General features: G+C 38.0%; 1 protein-coding gene across 1 annotated transcript in view; it reads right to left on the bottom strand.

The window, feature by feature from the left end:
• Positions 1 to 21863, bottom strand: part of MYO5C (myosin VC) — a 35074-nt gene extending 13211 nt beyond the window's left edge. The window contains exons 1-26 of the mRNA XM_069866425.1: positions 21832 to 21863; positions 17764 to 17874; positions 16690 to 16855; positions 16255 to 16399; positions 15697 to 15853; positions 15023 to 15166; positions 14021 to 14102; positions 13320 to 13427; positions 12664 to 12770; positions 11825 to 12090; positions 11277 to 11358; positions 10789 to 10929; positions 9540 to 9665; positions 8823 to 8906; positions 7816 to 7950; positions 7116 to 7213; positions 6800 to 6886; positions 6603 to 6714; positions 5979 to 6190; positions 5152 to 5317; positions 4615 to 4761; positions 3863 to 4027; positions 3545 to 3638; positions 2924 to 2987; positions 1545 to 1725; positions 650 to 743 (exon numbers count right to left, since the gene is read on the bottom strand). Of these exons, the coding sequence (XP_069722526.1) occupies positions 650 to 743; positions 1545 to 1725; positions 2924 to 2987; positions 3545 to 3638; positions 3863 to 4027; positions 4615 to 4761; positions 5152 to 5317; positions 5979 to 6190; positions 6603 to 6714; positions 6800 to 6886; positions 7116 to 7213; positions 7816 to 7950; positions 8823 to 8906; positions 9540 to 9665; positions 10789 to 10929; positions 11277 to 11358; positions 11825 to 12090; positions 12664 to 12770; positions 13320 to 13427; positions 14021 to 14102; positions 15023 to 15166; positions 15697 to 15853; positions 16255 to 16399; positions 16690 to 16855; positions 17764 to 17874; positions 21832 to 21858 (3301 nt within the window). The 5' untranslated portion in view covers positions 21859 to 21863. The remainder of the gene's footprint in view (positions 1 to 649; positions 744 to 1544; positions 1726 to 2923; positions 2988 to 3544; positions 3639 to 3862; positions 4028 to 4614; positions 4762 to 5151; positions 5318 to 5978; positions 6191 to 6602; positions 6715 to 6799; positions 6887 to 7115; positions 7214 to 7815; positions 7951 to 8822; positions 8907 to 9539; positions 9666 to 10788; positions 10930 to 11276; positions 11359 to 11824; positions 12091 to 12663; positions 12771 to 13319; positions 13428 to 14020; positions 14103 to 15022; positions 15167 to 15696; positions 15854 to 16254; positions 16400 to 16689; positions 16856 to 17763; positions 17875 to 21831) is intronic.

Here is a 21863-nt window from a genome sequence, read left to right as displayed (position 1 = left end):
TACTTCTGGACATGTAAGGCGGACTAGATAGGTATGCTATGTTTTTCTGAACACGTCAAACTTCCGATGGTAAGTTACATCTTCCTGTTCCGAATCTGGACAACTGCTAGGGCTGTAGAGATGATTTGTCAGTTACTACACTAAATGCTGCAGATACAGGTTTAATCTTTGACATTGTTAGCACTGCACAAAGTGTACAAGAGTAGTGCTTCTTATTAAGTACCTTTTCCCAAAGGGAACCCAACTCAGCACAGTATTTAAGTGTATTTGACGTTTATTGGAGCTAAGGCTAAAGATAAGATGAACGAAAGCTAAATAATGTACTGCTTCTGTATTCTTGGGTATTCTTCCTTATTCTTCTTGTAAGCTACTTTTAAAATTCTAAGTGAAGTCTAAATCATTAGCATTGACTTTTAAACACAAAGGACAAATCCTTGAAATCAGAGTTTCTTCAGAGGGATACCCCAGATCTCACTATTCAGTGATCCCCTTTGTAAAATTCACATGCTGGTTTTTTTTTTTCCCTCCTGGTGAGTAAAGGTATGAATAGAATGACCATTGGATGGGAACAAGAACTAGGTTTTTTGTCAAAGCTACCATTGAAGAAATTAGTTTAAACTGGCCTGGCACACATTCTACTTGAGCTTACCCCTCAATTCTCGCTTCTGTGACTGGGACTGCTTTTCAACATCCAATTTTTGTGTCTGCAGCAGTTCAATTTCCTTTTGCAACTCAGGTATTTTCTGAATCGGACAAAAGTTATGGACTGAGACAAGGGCTGAATATCAGTTAAATCATAAAATAATTATAGAATCATAGAATCTCTAGATTGGAAAAGACCTTTGCGATCATCAAGTCCAACCGTACCTGTCCACTACTAAATCATACCCCTAAGCACTTCATCTACCTGTCTTTTAAGCCCTTCCAGGGATGGTGACTCCATCACCTCCCTGGGCAGCTGTTCCAGTGCTTGAAAGCCCCTTCTGTGAAGTCTTTCCTAATGCCCAATCTGAACCTCCCCTGGTGCAGCTTGTTCTTATAATTAAGAACAAGTTCATATGTAAAACGCATGAAACAGATTGTCTTTAAAGCAACTGGTTCTCAGTCATCACAGCAGAACAGGAATGTGATGTAGTGAAACCAAATGTGTTTGCGTCACGGAAATGACTCTGAAAAAAAATGTGACTTTGCACAGAAGTACTACTTTCAGGTTCAGTTTCTAAACTACATTTACGAAAAATCCCCTGAGAAACTAATACTTTCTTAGAAAAAGGAAAAAGAAGTCCATATATTTAGAGGTATAAATATTCAGGCACAATTATTCTTCAAAACATGCACTTACTTCCGTGAGCAATAACTTACTCTTATCATGTATTACATGAAAGCAATGCAACAGAGTGGTGTATCAAATACAGTGTATTAGCTACAACTTCTAAAAATGCACTGGAGATAAAAGAATTAGTGAAGAAAGATAATCTATAAATAAAACGCCAACATTCTCTACTTGCTTTATCTAGCAAAGACTCCAAAATTAAATATTTTACCTGTGCTTCTTTTGCAAGTTGCCCTACTTCCATCTTCAAGCCATTCTGAATGACAATTTCTTGCTGAATTTGATGTTGTAGCCGAATTTTTTCTTCTTTCAGAAACTTAATTTCTCCTTTGAGAGATTCAATCTCCTTTTCATAGTCCTCTTTCTGATTTTGGAAATTTTTCTCAAGTATCCTAAATAAGACAACACAAAGTTGGTTTTATTTTCCTACATAAGTGAAAGAGTGGGCTTTGGTTTTGGTTCAATTTGAAGGAAATTTCATTGAAGAATTATTGTTCAATGAACAATAATGGCTTGGAAATGCTATCCTACATCCTCAGAGTCAATCTACAAAATGGATAATAATGGGATGAGAATGTCCCTAAATTTCCCTATATCCAATTCAGATTTTCGTACTAAATTCAAGGTAAAACTGAGTATTTTCCATTTAAAGACTAATTCACTAACTCTTTGAGAGTAAGCCTGCTCATTTGCTTTCCACTGCATTTATGGCTACAGTCAACACTGAAGAAGGACACAGCAACAGAAAGCCCTGTGTCTTTCTCAGTAACACTTTGAAGGAAGCTTTCCATTTTCTACCAGTCCCTGCTGGAATGGACTTGCTTCCAATATAACATAGCTAACAGGCAAAGCAGGAAAATAACAAAGAAATTCTCTTAGTATAGTCTGAAGTTATTTACAGCTGAAATCAGACTGAGCTGAAACACCTTATGGCTTTCAACCCTCAGGAACAGTGACTGATTGTGCTCTTCACACTTTAGAGAACAGGATTTATCTGGTACCTAAGGTTCTCCGTCTCATACTGGTAAAGAGTTAGTGGGAAATAAACACCTGATCAGAAGAAAACATGCCACAAAGCAACAACAATTTAGTGCTAAATAACATGACTTCTAATACTGCAAATGAAATACGAAAGGTGGGAAAAACCCCAAATGTTCTTTACAAACACCGTCTTTCCTTCAAGCTGAATCTCTCCATTTTGTTCTTTAATATTCCCTTCACAAGAATTCTGACTGGTATGGCCATCAGCTGCACTTTGAGTTCTGACCCTATTTCTAAGGACATCTCCAAAGAAACCATTATGAACAGGGTTTCAGTTCCCAGAAAGACACATGCAAAGGCAGCAAACTGCAAAAGCAAGAACAGCCTCAAGTCCACAATATAATTTCCTGCATGTGATTGATCCACAAGGATGTGCTTTTCCTCAACTGTATGTGAAGTACTTCAGAACTAGCAACAACATCCCAGAACACTGACAGATTCATAGCAATATGAGCCAAAACAATTATAGCAGGAGAAGGAAGGCAGCAAAACAATAAAAGGAAAAAAAAAATAATGCTGTTTCAAAGCAATCAGATTCAGATTCCATACATTCTCTGATTTTCTTCTTTTTGTACATCATTGAAGAGCTGCTTTGTGAGGTCATCCATTTTCTCTGTCAAAAAAAATTTGAATATTTCAGAAACTTTCAAGCAATTATGTGCATTACTGAAGCGGTATGACCACAATGAGAAGTTTTGTTTTAATAAGTGATCCTTAACATATTTTAAGGCTGAAATTACTCTCTCAAGTGCCGAGAATTATCATGGTAGATTTTACAAATAATGCTATAGTATTAGAAGTTTCTGAAACACAAAAGTATACTTGATCTCATGTGCTGCCCGTGTCATTTGAAATTAGATTTTTAAAAGCAGTATATTAAAGGAACCAAGGATGAAGTGACACTTTGAAGGAATGCACATGAATGAGACAGGAAATATAACTGGAAGACAGCTTTTGCTACTGAAAGAATAGATTTAACTTAATTATTAAATTAAAAGCATTTGCACTACAGGTTCTAAACAGAGAAGCTGAGGACCAACTTTTAATTTACTGTAAATTCAGCACTTATATGGCTTTTACTAGTACAAAAGTAATTTGCCTTTGCTGAAAACCTGACTTTACAACTTTCCTCCACTACAACTCCTTTGTAACTCCTTTTAGTTATCATACCTTTCATTTCCTTATTCTTTTCTTGGAGCTTTATTTCTAAAATCTCTTTCTGTTCTTGTAAGTCTTTATTCTGATTCTCAAGTTTTAAGATTTTCTGTAAACACAAAAAGCAAGCACAACATACAAATCACTAAGGAGGAGAAATAGGTCACATGAGGTCTTATATTTTAACAAGCATATATGGATCCCCCTCCTTCCCTGCCATCCCCTCAAACGCAAAGTTACTGAGTAACTCTCAAATCATGCATTTGATAAATCCAGTAACTGAAAAAAAATTTTAACTGAAATAACAGTGCCCAGAAGGAAATTAAAATTTACCTGTTCGGTGTCCTCTTTATATTTTTCCCCTTTATTTTCATATGTTCTCTTCTCAGCAGTTAACTTTTCAAGATCTAATTGGAGTTTCTGAATTGTATTCATGTCGTTCATATGAGTTGAAGCCAGATTGGTCAGGCGCTCCAGTAAACCATGATTTTCTCTACTCTGCAATGAGCAATGAAAGTTAAAAGAAAACAGAAGAACGTACACCTGAAACTGTTTAGCGGAATTCTGAAGGAAACACTTGACTTATTCCTGCTCATCGTCCCATCCCAGTCAAGATAAACTTCAAGTACAAGTTGCTTCCACCAATTAGACTAATTCTACCATCTTAAATATGATTTGACTGGTATGGCTCTTAATAATAAACCATAAAATAACCATAATATGGGATTTCCAAAGGTTACTAAACATGCTGCTGCATCTCACACATCCTTTATCCTAATACAAGGAACACCATCCAGAGATTGGGTAGACTATTTAAGAAAGAGTAAAAAAAAAAATTCTTTGCAGACTCTTCTCACCGGCACAACTGACCCAAAAATATAAGGAAATCCTGGATGATTCTTCCTACCCTGGATGTAAGAATACTAGTGGTTTATCACAAAGGATCAGATCCCTGAAAAATTCTCCTGTCTTGTCAAGTCAAATATGGATATTGTAATTCACGTAAGTCTCTGGTCAACATGCGAACTCTGAATAAAACTGATATGATAAAAAATCAGTGCAAATCAAAACTGACTGTCCCTCACCTGTTCTTCTACTTTCTTCTGCAGTTGCTGAACTCTGTATGAGAGTTGCATATTCAATACAAACCGCCGAATATTCTGAAATCTGCGCCTGGCAAGCCATGCACGGGCATGTTTCTGAAGGATCACTGCCTTGTATTCTTCAAGCATCTTTAAAATAAAATATTAACATCTATATGTAATTATCTATGGCTCAATCAGCATCAATTAATTATAGATTCATAGAATGTTACAGACACTGGTAATGATAATGCTTCTCATGGGAGTATCAAAATCTGGAGATACCCAGAATGCAGACACCTCTGAATCACTGTTGTAATCACACTAAATGATCTGCATCACGTACAAACTAGGCAGAGTTCTCGGTAGCTCAAAGATTAGATCTAAGCTACTGTGCATCAGTGTTTTTACAGTAACAATATGAAAACAGAGTATAAGATATGAGAACCAGACATGTAAAAGGTAAAGGATTAGGGATCACTGCCCGTGTTCCCATCTTTCTGATCCAGCTACTGAAATAAAATTCTTGATAGGCGGTACCTTTCGATATTTTTTTCTTGCTAGAAATCCTCTTGTATAAGCCTGAATCGTTATAGCAGCCACCTGGATGAGCTGGCAAATTCTACGGACGAGGTAACCCCGACAGTATTTCTGAATAACAATAGCTGCCCATGTTTGCTTCAGAGTTCTTGCAGTTATGGCTTGCCTTAATTCAAAAGACAATAAAGTTTACTTAGGTCATATTAGATTTCTCATGCCTAGTCCCTCCAAAGCACACATGCAAAGAAAAGATCTTGAAAACAGGCACCCACTGTCTAAAACAAAGCTTTTCCTTCAATTAAAATGAAAAAGACGGAATTACGCACAATCTTTGAAAGCTGTTCCACAAGCAATTACATACAGCCATCTTCCTCTGGGTCTACTCTGTGAATGACTGATATAGTTTCTCTGCTGGGTAAGTCCCTGCAACAATTTGTACATACACAATTGTATCCCCTTGTAAACTGCTTTTCTTCTTTGCTACACAATTTCTTTTCTGGCTCTGAGGCCAAGCAGTAAACTCAAGGCAATAACTGGGTCACTCACCATCAGCTAAGGACTGAGCTTACAGGCAGTCAGGCCTCTCAGAAATCTCGCAGATGCATTTGAAATCTGCTAGAGCACCTTCTTCATATCACACATCATATTGAACAAGTCAATAAAATGAATAACAAGTCCATAAATTACAATCAAGAGAAATTGGAAACACAGTCTGAATTGCTCTTTTGTAAAAATCACACTCCTAAATTAGTGCTGGGCATTGGTTTGACCTTCTACATCCCTTCATGCACACCCTAACACAAAATGTATTTATCAGCCAAAAGTACCGCACAGTCCGCTGCCCTCGGAAATACTGCTGTATTATAATAGCTGCTTGTTTTATACGAAGGAATTTCTTCCGTTGCAGCCATCCTCGAACACTCTTTTGAATCATGATGCACGCGTTTCTCAGTTTATCTGATCGCAGTTTTTCTAAGTAAGCAACCTGTCCAGCTCTGAAGAAAATTTTTGTTCTCCCAAACTGATATTGGTTATGATCCTGAAAACGAAAACAATAGGTCTATTAAGTTTTTGGTTTATTATTGTAGACCAGACACTCTCTTCCTTTTATAATTTGTCACTTCAGGCAAGCTCTTCTGGAACAATGTGTTCTTGCTAAATAAGAACATGCCCTCTACCTTCTTTGTAAATAGGAGTATATGGGGAAAAATCCACTTAGAGGGAAAGAACCCAAGAAATCCAAAAATCACACCCTAAAGGTTAAACCATCTGTCTACAGCCATGTCACGATTGTGTCACAACACAAGTCTACACGCAACACGATAAATCAGGAAAGGTGATAATGTAAATATCTTCCTTATTTGGGGGGTGAAATACTTCTCTTGTCAAAAGAAACCTTTAATCAATAATAGATGCTGTAACACTTCATGGGTCACTGCATACAAACCAACCTGGATTAGCCGCTGCAAAACAACCTTGCAAATCTGCTTCTTATCATTTATGGAAAGTTCCTGCTGTGTCATAAGAATGCTGTAACGGCTGAAAAACTCAATGTAAGTCCACCTGAAAAATTAAAAGTTAGTAAATGCAATTCATTTCAGGACAACTAAGTAGTTTGTGACATACAGAGGCCCACTGCCCTCCCTACCTGGACGGGTAGCTCTGTGCGCTAATCCGAATAGTCTCCAAAACACCACATGCTCGCAGTTGCTGAGCCACTCTTTTTGAATCAAACCTAAAAAAGCAGAGGTATATATTACATTTTTGATGGTTTGGCATGATGTAATAATTCTACAAGGAAGTATGCAAACTTCAGCTATCTTGAAAAGAAAAACATGTTCTGTATTGGAAATCGTTCAACAATAAAAATTTAGCTGCTGACATGCAGCTACTGTGAAATAGAAAAACACTCTTTTAATCTTAAAGGTAATGTAACTGCTCAACACCACCACCAACATACTTACTCAAAAGGCAGCTTCTCATCATTTGGCTTTATGCATCGTACATAATGAGGAGTGGTTGCATTGAGTGTCACCATAAGTAAAGACAAAGAACTCCGGAACTAGAAAATACCAGACATAACAGTTTTGCTAATGAAAAATTTACAGCTAATGAAAAAGTAATATCCTGAGGGTTTGTTAGGTTTTGGTTAAACACCAGGAGAGTACCTGAAGGGGCTACCAGAGAGCTGGGGAGGGACTGTTCACAAATGTTTGTGGTGATAGGATGAGGGGGAATGGCTATAAACTGGAGAGGGGCAGATTTAGACTAGACATAAGGAGTAATTTCTAAACCACGAGGGCGGTGAAGCACTGGAACAGGTTGCCCAGGGAAGTTGTAGCTGCCCCATCCCTGGAGGTGCAAGGCCAGGCTGGATGGGCCTTGGGCAGCCTCGTCTAGTGGGAAGCGTGTCTGCCCACAGCAGGGGGGTTGGAACTGGATGATCTTTAAGGTCCCTTCCAACCCAAGGTATTCTACGATTCTCCGATATAAATGAAACATCTACTTCTAACGCCGTCCTGGAGCACTGTGGCTGGCTCCTGCTGTCCTGAAAACTGGGCAGTTCACCGTGAATCGTAACAGGATACAGCACCAGAACCTCAGACTGCTCAGTACACTACCTCAAAAGCACGACCATCACAGAATAGCAGATTCATGTGGTACCTTACTGCCCACAGTCATCCGGAGTTGTTTGTTGGGTGACTTGAGAACAGGTCTTGCAGACTTGATGCTAATAGTTGAACTGAAAGGTGAAATGGACACTGGATTGTCTTGAAAAAAATTTGCACACAGATGAAACTAAAAGTGTGGTGAAAGAATCACAGTTAAATACTGTGTAACTGTAAAAACATACAAATAAAAATTACACCTACTGTAACACAAAATGCAAACCCCATCGATCTTAAGGCTTAGGCCAGAGGACTTGGAACTGGATCTTTAAGCCACAAATAATAATTGAAGAAACAGTTGCAACAATTCCAAGTCTATCGTGTAGCACTTCCACATTTCACAGACAGAGCTCAAAAACTGTTAAATAAGCTTGCAAAACCTATTTCAATATGAGCAAACATAGACATAAATACAGAACAAAGTCACAAATAAGACCACTTAAGGATGTATTTTCACAATATTCCATTAAATTAAGAATATGTTTTCTGGTCAGATTAAATCAGCTTCATAACAGTACCCCTGCAGTATCAAGGTTGTAGAGCTGCCCTCAAGCAGATGGGAAATGGCAGTCTCATATAAGACATTTAATGTTTTCCCTGCTGTAGCATTCTCTTAATCTCTTTTGATGAATAAACAAAGGCAGCTGTTAATGATAAGCCACCTTTCAAAGCTACACGTAATAACTACAGGAAAAAAGAAATTAAGTGAACTGTTCAGTATCAAGGATTCCAGAATGCTATTCAAGGGAGATATTAAGCAAACAAAGAATACTAACATAACTAGGCAAAGCAAATGCACATAAAAAGCTGTATTCTGTGGTTTTCCATCTTGTAGGTTATTTTGATGTTAAAAATACACACTTGTAGAATATTAATAAAAATTAGGACTAATCTAATTGATTCAACCTATTAAAAATCTTTTTATCAAAACAAATCTTTAAAAATCAGATCAGAGTAAAATCGGGCATTCTGATAATTAATCATCACTGATTGTTCACAAACCTTGCTCTCCTTCAAGATTTCAATCAATACTTCATGTACTGTATCTCTGTTTTTTTCCAGAAATCCTTCACACTTATATTCTACCTGTGCAAAGAGGTGAAATCATTAACTTTTCAGCAATACACAAACAGTGAGCAAAAAAATAATTTTTACTCTCTAAGCTGTGGTGGCCAACAAGTCTTCATTAGTCTTAAACACAATGACTCCTACTAGTCTTAAACAATGACTGAAACATTGCTTTTACCAGTTTCATTACAGCAAGTATGCATACTGCAAATTTAAAGCAGGACAAACTGTCAAAATCCACTATCAACCACAATTTCCTTCTGTTTTCATTAGGAATTTCTTTCATCCTCTTTTCATTCTTCTATGATTTCAAATCAAAATACCAACAAAAGGAATACTACCTTTGAAATGTAAATAACAGAGACTAAAATGTGCATGCACTACAATCTTAACTATTTTATCTATACGCTGCACTCTTTTCCTGCCTCTTTATGATTTATTTTTATATTCTCAAATTCATTATCTTAAGCATTTCTTACATTTAAATTGCATGCTATGGGAAGTACTATCAATAAATAAATAGTGCCATGTATTGAAGACAAGATTGTTTTAGAAGTTCCAAACAAGCATTGTTAATGCTTCCTCTATTTCGTAAATTTGTTACTTTCTGAATGAGCTAGAAACAGGGTGAAATAATACTGGGTTTTTTACCTTATCAGCAAAGTGTTGAATAATGAAAGATGTGTTTGACATCCTTGGCTTTTCAAAGAGTGTGTTTTTATTGACAAAATTATTATATAGCTTTTGAAGCCAATTTTCATCCGTTCCATGAGGTAACTGTAAAAATTAGGACAATTTCTTTATCAAAACTCTGCTGGACTGTTAAAAACAGCAATTCCACTTATTATCAATAAACCTTGCTTGAATAATGTATCATCAGTGAGTTACAAGGCCTGCTAGTAAATCAGTTTTGCCTTTTCAGAAAAGTCAGTGGCTCCTTGTAGCAAATATTTTTAAAGAAGAAGGTCATATTAATGTTAACTAATTAATTCTCCGATGTGTCTGAATCATTTCGTCCTAAGAATATGCTGCTTGCAATAAGGGAAAATCTGATCCCTGAGAACGCTAGTGAGCAGGATAACAGGTAAGATAATAAATTAGAGAATATTCTGTATGGGATTATTCTCCCATATTACTCCATGGTTTGGATTCTGAGACAAACAACTTGCCAGCATCACCAAAGTCTCTTTAATAGGACATTTTAAGAGGGCTTGCCTTTCCCTGTCCTGTTCTTCACTGACAAAGGTACTTCAACGGGTTCAGAAGCCTAAGGGCTTTTTTTCTTCTACATATTTGTAGAAGAAAAAAATATAGACTTAGGAATTGCTACAGTCAGAAGAGAACCACAGAGAAAAAAGAATATTAAGACCAAAGAGCAAAAAGCAAAGATGTAGATTTGGTGCATTCAACAACAACTTGTAAAAATGGAAAGGAAGACTGTTTTTTTCTACCATAATTGGTGATTTGTGGAATACCTAACGCAATTGTACAAATATTGGTGGAAGAGACCCCTGGAGACTGAGTAGTCCAAACTACTGCTCAGAGCAAAACTACCACAAACACTAAATCAAGCTTCCATTTGAACTCAAATTTGAGAGGTATCCAAGGAAGGGGATCCCACTGCATCTCTGTTTAACCTGTTCTCGTACTGCACTACTCACACAGTGAAGAAAACTAGTTGCTGTGTTAGATTCGAGTTTAAGAATCTAGTTTTACGTTCTTAAATTTTTAAGATAAAAATAGACTTAAGTGGCTTAGAATTAAAAATATCAAATAGAGGGCAAACATTAACATTCCTTTCATGAGGAAAATGCTCCACTTCCCATTTAAAAGAAACAAAATACAGATTAACCCACAAGCTTTTTTATGAGTTTATAAATACAAGATTTTTTTAAGTTACCAAGCATTCTTCATCCAGAAGCTCTAAAATTCCCATTTTAGCTTCAATAAGGTCAATGACAGGCTGATTGTCATAGAAGTCTATTAAAGTCCATGGGATATCTTCCTTCATATATTCTTCTTGTTCAAGTTTAAAGACATGCTACATATCCGAAAATTATGAAAATGTAAGGTTACAATTAAGAAAGCAAACCTATATAATGTGTGCATGTATGGAATTGCATAGATAAGGTAGAAGCAAAATATTTATATATTTCGTAATATAGTATATGTCTGTCTTATAAAAAATAAACTCAGAAATACATGTGTGTGTCTATGTATACATATACAAAAAATAAAATATTTTTATCTATTACTGGATTGCTATTATCCAGAAATACCCATTACTCAAATATAAACAGCATTTGCTAATATCCTAATATCTGTAATTGATAATTTCAAAATTGAAGCAAAATAAGTTAAAGAACTATAGCAAATAAAAGAACATACCAGGTTAAATTGCTGCTGCAGTTTTTCATTAGCATAATTAATGCAAAACTGCTCAAAACTGTTGACATCAAACGTTTCAAAGCTGAAACACATGTCAAATAATAAAAACATAAGGTGATGCAACAGGATTGACAAAAACAAATCCCTTGGCATATAAATACAAATAGTAGCATCCTTCTAAGACTTTGGAGCTATCCTAATACTTCTAAGAAAATTAAACTGCTGTAAGAGTAATGAAGATGCTAAGGCATTTCAAAACTTCCCTGGAAGTTACTGTTAACAGACATAACAGAGCTAAAAAAATCCAAACATAAACCTAGACATATCCTATCAAAAGTTAAATTTACACCACATTCACAAAAAATATTAATATTTATAGTTTGCCTAATGTTTTGACTACTCTGGATGCTAAAGAACTTGCACAACTATGACATTTCGGCAAAACAAAAGCTTCCAAATCCACTAGCAGCACAAACTGAAAAGTGCTTCTTATCAGCTCCACAGAAAAGGCACAACCTGAAGTAAATTTGTTTCAGAGACATTCTTACCCATAAATGTCCAAAACACCAATAAAAGTATGTTGTTTGCCAGGGAACTGCAAAGCTTCATTAATTCTTTCCACAACAAAGTCAAATAAATGTGAATAGATCTTCTTTGCCAGAGCATCCCTTGCATTAGCAGCCTGAGCTCTTGTCATTGGCTTTATTACGGTCTCTGAGGTAGTCATAATCTTTCGGTGGCACAACCACTGTGCCATTTTGTCACAGTTCAAATCCAGAAGTTCACAGAATATATTGAGATGTTTATCTTCCAGCTTTAAAGAACATAAATAAACGTTATTAGATTATGAATGTTTTAATTCCTATCTAGACGGTGAAATCATGGTACTGCTGGCATCAAACTATGACTTTTAGTTTTAGATAGACAAGATAGAGCTCCTGATATTAGAGGGAAAAATTTAGACTGGATGAGATGCTTTAGATTAAGACACTGAAAGAAAAATGCTACTTTAGTCTACGTTTAGGTGTCCTTGCTTTTTACACTTGCATAATCTGCTGGGACACATTCCAAGTGTCTTTGACAACGGTGTGTCTCCTATATCCTGCAAGCCATTCCAAATTACTTCTCCAACTGCTGTGGATCAATTGGATATGGGTTTCTCAGCCAATTTTGCCTTTTGTTCAGACTTTCTGAACCTGGGCATAAAGCAGGATTCACATAAACGCTCACTCTGATTCTATTCAGATGAAGAAGGAGAAATCTCTCAAGTGTGGTAGACCAGATTTAATGCTGCTCTGAGCCCCACATGTGAGAAAAAGTATTGCCAAAGGACTTTTGGCAGAGAATATAAAAGAAATGCTGGTAAGTGAATGAGCTATTTCCTTACACTGATAGATGATCGTTCATCTCCAACAGCCTTTATTCCCACGTTGCCTAAGTGTAGAATTGCTGCCAGCATTTTAAAAACATCCATCTGAAAATCCCCCTTCAGACCTAAAAAAAAAAAGATGAATAAATCCTTGATTATTTTAAATACTCAGAAACAGTACAATTATTTAAAATAGCACAATGCTGGATTACTTGCTTTATTGTGTAGCCAGGATTTGTACACAGTATCTCTGCAGACTCCTATGCAAAGCCTTGGTTCTGCCTACTTTCTGCGTGTTTGATCCAAAGAGAGACTAGGCATAGATTCCTGTACCTCCCCAGGTGCCAGCTCAAGTCTGATCTAGCTTTCATGTAAGCCAAACAGGGGCAAAGAGGCTTCCAATTCCACTTCAGACACAGCATCTTAGCTCAAGGGTCAAGAAGACTCCAGCCTTTAGGGATTTCAATCATTAACAATGAACGATTGCTAAAGCCATTTGCTCTTGCCTAGTGTTTTTAAAGCAGACTAACAGTGCAATGGATAAGCTATGGAGGAAATTATTTTGGTAATTACTACTAAAGTTTTGGACATTTTGGAAACAATCCATCTTTGCCCGCTTCGGAAAAATAACCCCAATTTTTAAATCTATTGAAAGAGTATTCCCAAGAATTTACCCAGTAAGGCAAACGTCTTCTGAGTCTCCACCATACGTGCTCTATCATCAACTCCTTCTATTACTGTGTTGCCACCCATTCTCGTGTAGTTAAATTCTTCTGCGCTTCCTACAAATAAGAAACAACGCTTGTAGTACTGGAAAATATGGGGCTGGGAATAGCCGCTTAAAGACTCTTGTAACACCAGAAAATTAAAGATGCTGTCAAATGACAGCTCCTCAGCAATGAGCTGGAGGTCCTCTTTTTTCTGACAGAGATACATAAACCTAACTCTGTTAAGCAGATACAAATTGGTATTCATAATTCCTAGCAGTCTTAATACTTGGTCTAATAAACAAACAAGAACAAAGATTGAATAAACACATCCCTATTGTCTGCTTCTTTCAGGTGGCATTAAAGCTTCCCTGCAGATAAATTAATCAAGTCCCTAAACTGTTATTATGGCATTTGTCACCACAAAAAGTATTAGAGTAAGATTTAAGACACTTAGGTACTCGATCATGCACTACTCAAATTACTAGGGATTCGCTACCAAGTTCAATACAAGCAGGATTAATATCTAAGTGACTTAAAAATGCAAGTCCCATTGTAAGTCTGTGAGATTTATGCTATAAAGCATTTAACATCCTAGCATTTGAACATCTAATCTTCAAAACAGTGCACTGCAGAAATGAAGAGTAGATGATTTTCTTGAGACCTACCCAATTTAAGGTGCTTAAATTCAGGTTGCCCAGCAGATGCACACAACTGATAAAATATATGATAGTTTCTCTCATTCTCTGACTGTAAATTAGAGCAAAGGAGAGTGTTAAGAGAAAATAAAACCACAAAACCCAAGCAAAGAGAAAAACATTTGATATTCAACACTGCTGTGAAGACATAATGATACTTGAAGGCTAAATTATGCTGAAACAGTCTAGTAAAGAAATTGCTCAGTATTAAAGCGGCACATTTTAGACTTAAATCAGAGCTTTGAAAGTGATGCATTTAAGTGTACTTTGTTCCCATTACCAATATGCTGAGTTCTTTCCCCAAGGCTGTTACTTTAAAAGTTTCTTTAGCCTGAACAATTGTCTACTAATAAGACAAACACTATAACAAACAACTGTATAAGATTGCCAGCTGAAACACTGCCCCGTGGTAACTCACAAAACTCTCTATTCCCAGGCTGTATTTCAGGCATCAGATACACAGAAGTATTTTTCATAGTACTTAAAAAGATACTTCTATAAAGGAAAGCTTTAAGCTTTATAAAAACAGTTCTATAAAATTAAATGCTTTCTTTAGTAGATTATCACAATTAAGCTGTGACATTGTAATGAGTCACATGCAATAAGTCCTGGCCTTATACATTCTCAGCCAATTTTTACTGAGACTCCCTCTGCCCTGTACATACTGTTTCTCTCCACATAAAATCAGCATGTGTTACTATCGTGATGGAAAGTAATGGATTTCTCAAATGCTTCTTTCACTTATTTCATTGAATTGTCTCCAAGATTCATCCACCACTTAATAGAGGGAAGAATACGGAATAAATTAGTTTCTTACTGTAAATAAGATTAGCACCTATTAAAAAATAAATCAAATGCTAATTAGACATACCATTCAGAACTTTGCGTAACACTTTACATATGAAACAAGTAAAGGGATAGTACATTAATAGTTATACTGACACTAACTGTTTAAAACTTAATTTTACCCACCTGAAAGACAACTCTGGATTTCTCAAGCAGGTATGTTCTCATGTTAGCTCCAATGATTTGATAACTCTGATCAAAACTGATTTCAGTGTATTTTCCAAATCGACTGCTATTATCATTCCGGGTGGTTTTTGCATTGCCAACAGCCTACAAAAATTATAAACTTTCAGAATTTATTTTAGTTGCATCTTTCATAAGACTAGCTTTGTTAAAAGACAACTCAACTACAAATTCCTAAAATCAAAGGATCAATCTCAGCATTGAGCTGCAAGATTTAAATGTTGAGGCCCACATCTGAAGATAAGCCTCAAGTCAAACAGTATAACATTACATGAACTGAGAATTAGAGAAAGCACATTTTTGCACCATAAGGAACCTTAACCAGTTTCTACTCCAATTAATAAAAGCAAACAATTTGTTCATCATCTAATTAACAGGATGTGGTCAGATGAAACTCTGAGGGCAAACTAGTGCCTTCACTGGCAAGTGAGGCAGAACCTGGGTTCAGTTCCTGAAGCTGACTTCCACCAGCAACATTCAGAGGCTAAACTTCTACTTTAGCTATCTAAGTCAGGCAACTAATACGTCCCTAAAGATCTAAAAAAAGGGATTCCCATCAGCTCTCAGAATTCTTGTCTGGATGAGTACAGACTTGACAGATAAGTCTCTGAACTTACCTCAGTTATTGGATTAGATGCCAGTACTTTGTCCTCCATGTGTGCATTGCTGCTTGACTTACTCACAGTGGCAAAGTATCTCATCGTGTACCTTGCAGACACGGTCTTTCCAGCTCCTGATTCTCCACTGACTATAATAGACTGATTTTTGTTATTTCTAAAACCAAATAATCAGACAGTTTAAATCAGACATGTCTTAAATGCATGTATACATGTAAGAATTACATATTTGAAACAAACATATGAAAACATGGCTGTGGCCAACTCTTCTATCAGTTCCATCTTTCATCTGCTCTTCTCTTACTCCTCTTTGGTTGTAACCTCTGGGCTGATGTCATTGTTATTCACCTGGTTAAGACAGTGCTTTGCCCCTCACCAAGAATGAAAACGGTTGTGAGTTCTTGAAATTCCTCAGCTGGTTATGGAATTATTCCTCCTTTACTTCAGTTAACCATTCAAAGGTATTCTTAATAGCCAACGGCACATACACAGTTAAATTAAGTTACAATTAACAGCGACTGCCACTAGACTTCAAGTATATTAAGCAACATACTGAACCTTGCCATCTGCTTGTATGCTTCTTCTGCCACAGCAAATATATGTGGATCCATGTCTCCCATGTTTTGGCCACTATAAGCATGGATAATAGCATCTCCATATATTGGCAACTGTTTATAGGGGTTTATTGCAACCAGAATTATTCCTATAATCAAGTGTACAAACCAAAAATAAAACACAGGTTAGTTCAATGAAATGCCAGGTTTTGGCAACAACAGTTAAACTGATCCAAAGCAGAAATATTGTCTAAACTACTGAGGAGATCCTGATCAACAAAAAAGTCTGCACTCATACAAAAAAAAAAAAAGAATTAACTTGTGTGAGCCAAAATACACTTGAGGTAAACGTTACTCACATCATACTGTAAACTAACCCAAGATTTTATTTTTTTTTAATTTAAGATTTTTTTTAAACCCTGCATTTTCCTTTGCTTACCACTATAGGTGTAGATAAGCTTAGACTCCACAAAACGAACTTTAAGATTGTGTAGAACAGCTGGCTCGTGGAGATAACTGAGGGCAGTGAGGTCATTTTCACCAACAAGTATGTCAGGATTTCGGAGGGGTGGCAAAGCAGCTGGATCAACAGGGTAATCCAGTTCCTGTCAACAAAACAGACTTGAAATATCATCAAATGCATTATGTTTGCAAAACTGATCTTCTACTTATACACAAAGTCCTCACAGGGTTGACAGAGCCCTGTCCGATATTGTATTTCACCAGCTCCACGCATCACACTGAACTTAGGGGGGCTCAGGGATCATGAAAGTAAGATGGAGCTCTTCATTGCTTTTCAAAAAACAATGCTCCTTTCTCTTTATTATTGGTATTTTGTATTGAAATGTGTAAAAATGGGGGATGCATTTAGCTCTCTAACCACAGGCGTATTTTAAGAACAGATGAAAAGGACAGACCAGCTGCAATTGAATGAAAATAAACTCCCGGTCTGAACCAAAAACCATCAGCTCCAAAACTATTCTTACTTGCAACTCATCAGCTTTCTTTACACAACGGTTAAAACTCACTTCTGTTTCTTTCAACAAATTCATTTAATCATACATTTGATACTTGTCTTTACAGAGCAGGGATGCAGAAATTCTGGTTTTTAAAATATTAAAGAACTCTGACACTAAAATTAACACATCTTACATCAAGCAACAACTCTGGGAAAAAAGGCAACAACTAGCTCTGTGAGAGATTATGTTTTCCTTGTACTTCCAATTTACTTCAACATAAAGTGAGTTTCAGTGCTTTTTTCAAAAGTAGAGTGGTTGCTCTTCTTTGAGGGATGTGTTCTATACTAACATGATACAGATACCTAAAAAAATAAAAAGTAGGATTTTACTAACAGCTGTTTACTGTACAAATTTCAGTACGATAAAAATCTGGTCACTGCAGGGGTAGCATAAAATAAAATATGGACAAGTCATATAGATCCTGTAATAGCGAGTCCTATGTTTCTGCATAAAAATATCTCAAACCCCACAACACTTAAGGCTTTTCTCCTTACAGTTCCATCTTCTAATTGCACATAGAGAAAACGGTCTCCGGCTTTGTAGTTTTTTGTGATTTCTGCAGACTGCCAAACTTCTTCACTATGAGGAATCCATACCCTGTTGTACTGGAACATAAAACCAAGGTAAGAGTTAGTTTAGCTACTATCATCATACCAGATTAGCATTAAAAAATTAGTTTTTAAACATCAAGTGCAACCTAAAAGGTGAACTGGATGCCAGGACTTTCTGGGATAATTACCAGCTCTGACCCTTTCAGTGGGCTATATTTTTAGGTTTATTCTTTGTGGAAAAAAAAAAAAAAAGAGAGTAGACTTGCTAATCTGAGATGTGCTTGTTCTACTCCTGTTCAGAACAACAGAACGCAGGAAGGTGAACAAGGACCAGACTGTCACTGGGCTCTTCAGACCTTCTAATACTGAACAAGGAGTATAAAGCACACTTACGGCAGAGCCCTGATTTCTAGGAGATTCCAAATTAGCAAGTACCAGAGAAAACCTCTCATTCAGCAGAACTTAGACAATCACTTCCCTGAATTCAAATATCAAATAATGAACTCAAAGTATTTTGCCACGGGCACAGACATATACAAAAGAAAGACTCCGCACAATTAACTCTCTTCTAATAGGTCTGAAGTGCAACCTCCAAACACCTTTCTAGGGCAAATTTAAAAGACTACCAACTAGTTTCTTTCTTTACAAACAATCAGCTGGCTTAGTTGAGCTCAGTACCAGTCAGCTACTTTAGCTCTGCCTCAGGAAGAAAACATCCTCCCTAGAAGCATTTACTTGCAATAGAAGCAAATTAGAATTCTCTTTTAGGTACTTGAAGAATCAGAACAACAGAATTACCTCTAGCCTTCATAAGCAGAGATGTTCAAACCCTCTAGTTCTCCTATGCTGAAGTTAAAATGCTGAAGCATTAGCAACATCATAAATGCTCTGCCCTAGAAGCTTTAGGAGATACACCAGAAGCATTCCTTAAAGGACATAACACAGCTGGCTACCTCAGCAAGTCAGGTGTTTCTTCACTGATGTGGAGCGTGTCCTTCTTGCCCTGCCAGGGTTTAACAAAGTGACACCATCCCTAAAAGCCTCCCTAACGCATCAATTACAAACTACTAGATACTGGGTGTAGTAACACTGAAATCACTTCTGTTCAGAGATTTGCAGTTTGAGATCACTTCTGACACATCTTCTTTAAACCCTTGTGCAAAATATTTATATACCATACCACGTGCATCTCATATGACAATGAGAATAACATTGAAGACTGTATTTGGGTGTAAGGAGAAAACAGGAGGAAGGACAGCGATGTCAGAAAAAAAAAAGCCTGAAAACTACCAGTACTAAGTTTCTGAGTTTCTTACAGGCCATCTCACCTCTGATTTGCAAGGAAGTAACACTAGAGAGCACAGAGCCCTTCAGTCCCTACTTGCACAAGCAACCACGCCATATAATCTTCTTCCAGAATCTTTCTATTTTCACAGCTAGAACTCTTCATTTAACCCCCCATCCTACCTATATTCACGGCCAGTTTAAGTCAATTGTGTTGAAATAAACCCATGAGAACTATTCCAGCTGCTTATTTGAAAAATCAACATCAGCCAAGGATTTCACTAAGTGTTAGCATACCCTCAGATACACTGGAGACTCCTACATCTACTCACTTTGGTGTTGCAAACTGTTGGTTTTGGCACAAATCACTTTTTTCCTCTCTGACTTGGAGGAAGCCCTGGAAGCTCCAGCAGATCCTCAGAATATGACAGTCTCTGCCCCAAGAACCCCACTGAACACACCACCCATGGCAGGAGCCTGCAGAGGTCCCTACAAACTGCACTGCACCTCAGCAGTAGCTTTCTCAACTCTATCCCCCAAGGATCAACATCAAATGATTTAGGATAACAGGGACTTTGTCAGGATCATCCTACACGTGAGCCTGGGTTGCTCAGTAATCTCTCCAGCTGAGTTTTCAGGTATCTCTAAGGATGACTGACCTTTCTGGTCCACCATATGCCAGCCTGGCATGTATGTCAGGGGATGAACACTAATTAAATCCTCACCTGCTTTCATGATACCTCTCTCCTGATGCCTTCAGCACGATGGAATTTTTTTTTCACACAATATCCAAAACCACAAAGACCTTTTCTAAACAACCCCAAACAACTATGATGATAATGGTTTCATCTATTTAACAGAAGGGAGAACACCCAGCTTCATGAATAGCTATTTAATGGGCAAATGAAAGGTAGAGCTAAATTAAATCAGTTTAAACTTTGCTTTTTTTAGATACACATGTACCTAAGTACAAATTGACCTTCCTGTCATTCCCCCACTACGCTGATTTCTTGGCTTATAAAAAATAACCACATATTCACAGCTGTTCAGCTGAATTCTTTACTTGCCTTTACTCTATGCAAGTCAAGAACATGACCACCAAATAGCCTCAGGGGCACACAATGTGCTCTCATGTAAGGAGGTGAACTGCACCAGGTCATGGGCAAGAAAGGGAGGAAAACGCATGTGATCAAAGCACGGATCCTTCAGAAAAGGCCCCTGCAGTTCCAGGAGCCTCCATTGGCAAATGCACCCAGCCTACCAAAGTTCGCCTTCTCCAAACCCTGCCTTACAAGTAAACAGAAGAGAGTTTGCTCATTTTCGTATCAAGTTACACCCACACTCCTTCCTCCCCTCCACCTGCCTAACACTATTCCCAATTAAAAAAAACCTTCTTTCAGCTGCTCAGAGGGTGGTGCTAACACAGCATCTGAATAAATGCCACTGGAGCACAAAGCTAAGCAGGAGGTCTTTATAGCAGCTGCTTTTGCAGGAAATTAAATACAGGCTTATAAATTAGCTATATATATATATATGTTATCTAAGCAAAGAAATCACACGTCATGATACTCTGGTGACTGCAAGAAAAGTAGGAAACTAAAAAAACCAAAAAGAGGAGGAATAATCTTCAGTTCAGTGCCAAGTTCTGCCAAACATTCAATATTTGCATAAAAGCAGAGCCAGCACTTAGCGACCAAGCGCCCTGGGAAGCCCTGCTCAGCCTCAGAGTTGCCCAATCGTTTACAAAAAACCACTTTTTTTCCTCTCTAACTTGGAGGAAGCCCTGGAAGCTCCAGCAGATCCTTGGAGTGTGAAGGTCTCTGCCCCAAGAACCCCCCTGAACACACCACCCATGGCAGGTGCCTGCAGAGGTCCCTACAAACCGCACTGCACTTCAGCTTTCTCAACTCCAGTGCCCAAGGACCAAGGCCAAATTATTTGGGACAAGAAGGGCTTCAGCAGTGTCATCCTACAAGTCAGCCTGGGTGGCTCAGTGACCTCTCTAGCTGAGTTTTCACTATACCTAAGGATCATAGAATGGTTTGAATTGGAAGGGACCTTAAAGATGACCTAATTCCAACCCTCCCGCCGTGGGCAGGGACACCTCCCACCAGACCAGGCTGCCCAAGGCCCATCCAGCCTGGCCTTGAACCCCTCCAGGGATGGGGCAGCCACAGCTTCCCTGGGCAACCTGGGCCTCCCCACCCTCATGGTGAAGAAATTCCTCCTTATATCTAGTGTAAATCTGCCCCTCTCCAGTTTATATCCATTCCCCCTCATCCTATCACCACAAGCCTTCGTAAACAGCCCCTCCCCAGCTTTCTTAAAGTCCCCTTCAGGTACTGGGAGGTTGCTCCAAGGTCTCCTCGGAGCCTTCTCTTCTCCAGGCTGAACCAGCCCAACTCTCTCAGCCTGTCCTCATATGGGAGGTGCTCCAGCCCTCGGAACATCTTTGAAGCCTCCTCTGGACCCGTTCCAACAGCTCCATCTCCTTCTTATGTTGAGGATTCCAGAGCTGGACACAGTGTTCCAGGTGAGGTCTCCCAAGGGAGGAAGAGAGGGGCGGCATCTCCTCCCTCCATGGACGGAGACTGAGCCCTCTGGTCAACCACACGCCAGCCCAACCGCACACGAAGAGGACGGAGAGTCTGCGAGAAGAAGACGACGTTTCTCCCGCAAGAAAAGAGCGATCCACCGTCCCTCTCTCCCCTCTCCCCCATCGCTCACCTGCGCGTAGAGCCCGGGCAGCGCCATGGGGC

Source organism: Phaenicophaeus curvirostris, chromosome 12 (assembly GCF_032191515.1).
Source record: "Phaenicophaeus curvirostris isolate KB17595 chromosome 12, BPBGC_Pcur_1.0, whole genome shotgun sequence".
NCBI lineage: Eukaryota > Metazoa > Chordata > Aves > Cuculiformes > Cuculidae > Phaenicophaeus > Phaenicophaeus curvirostris.
The sequence above is the reverse complement of the archived record's forward strand: the minus strand, read 5'-3'. Positions and strand labels throughout refer to the sequence as shown.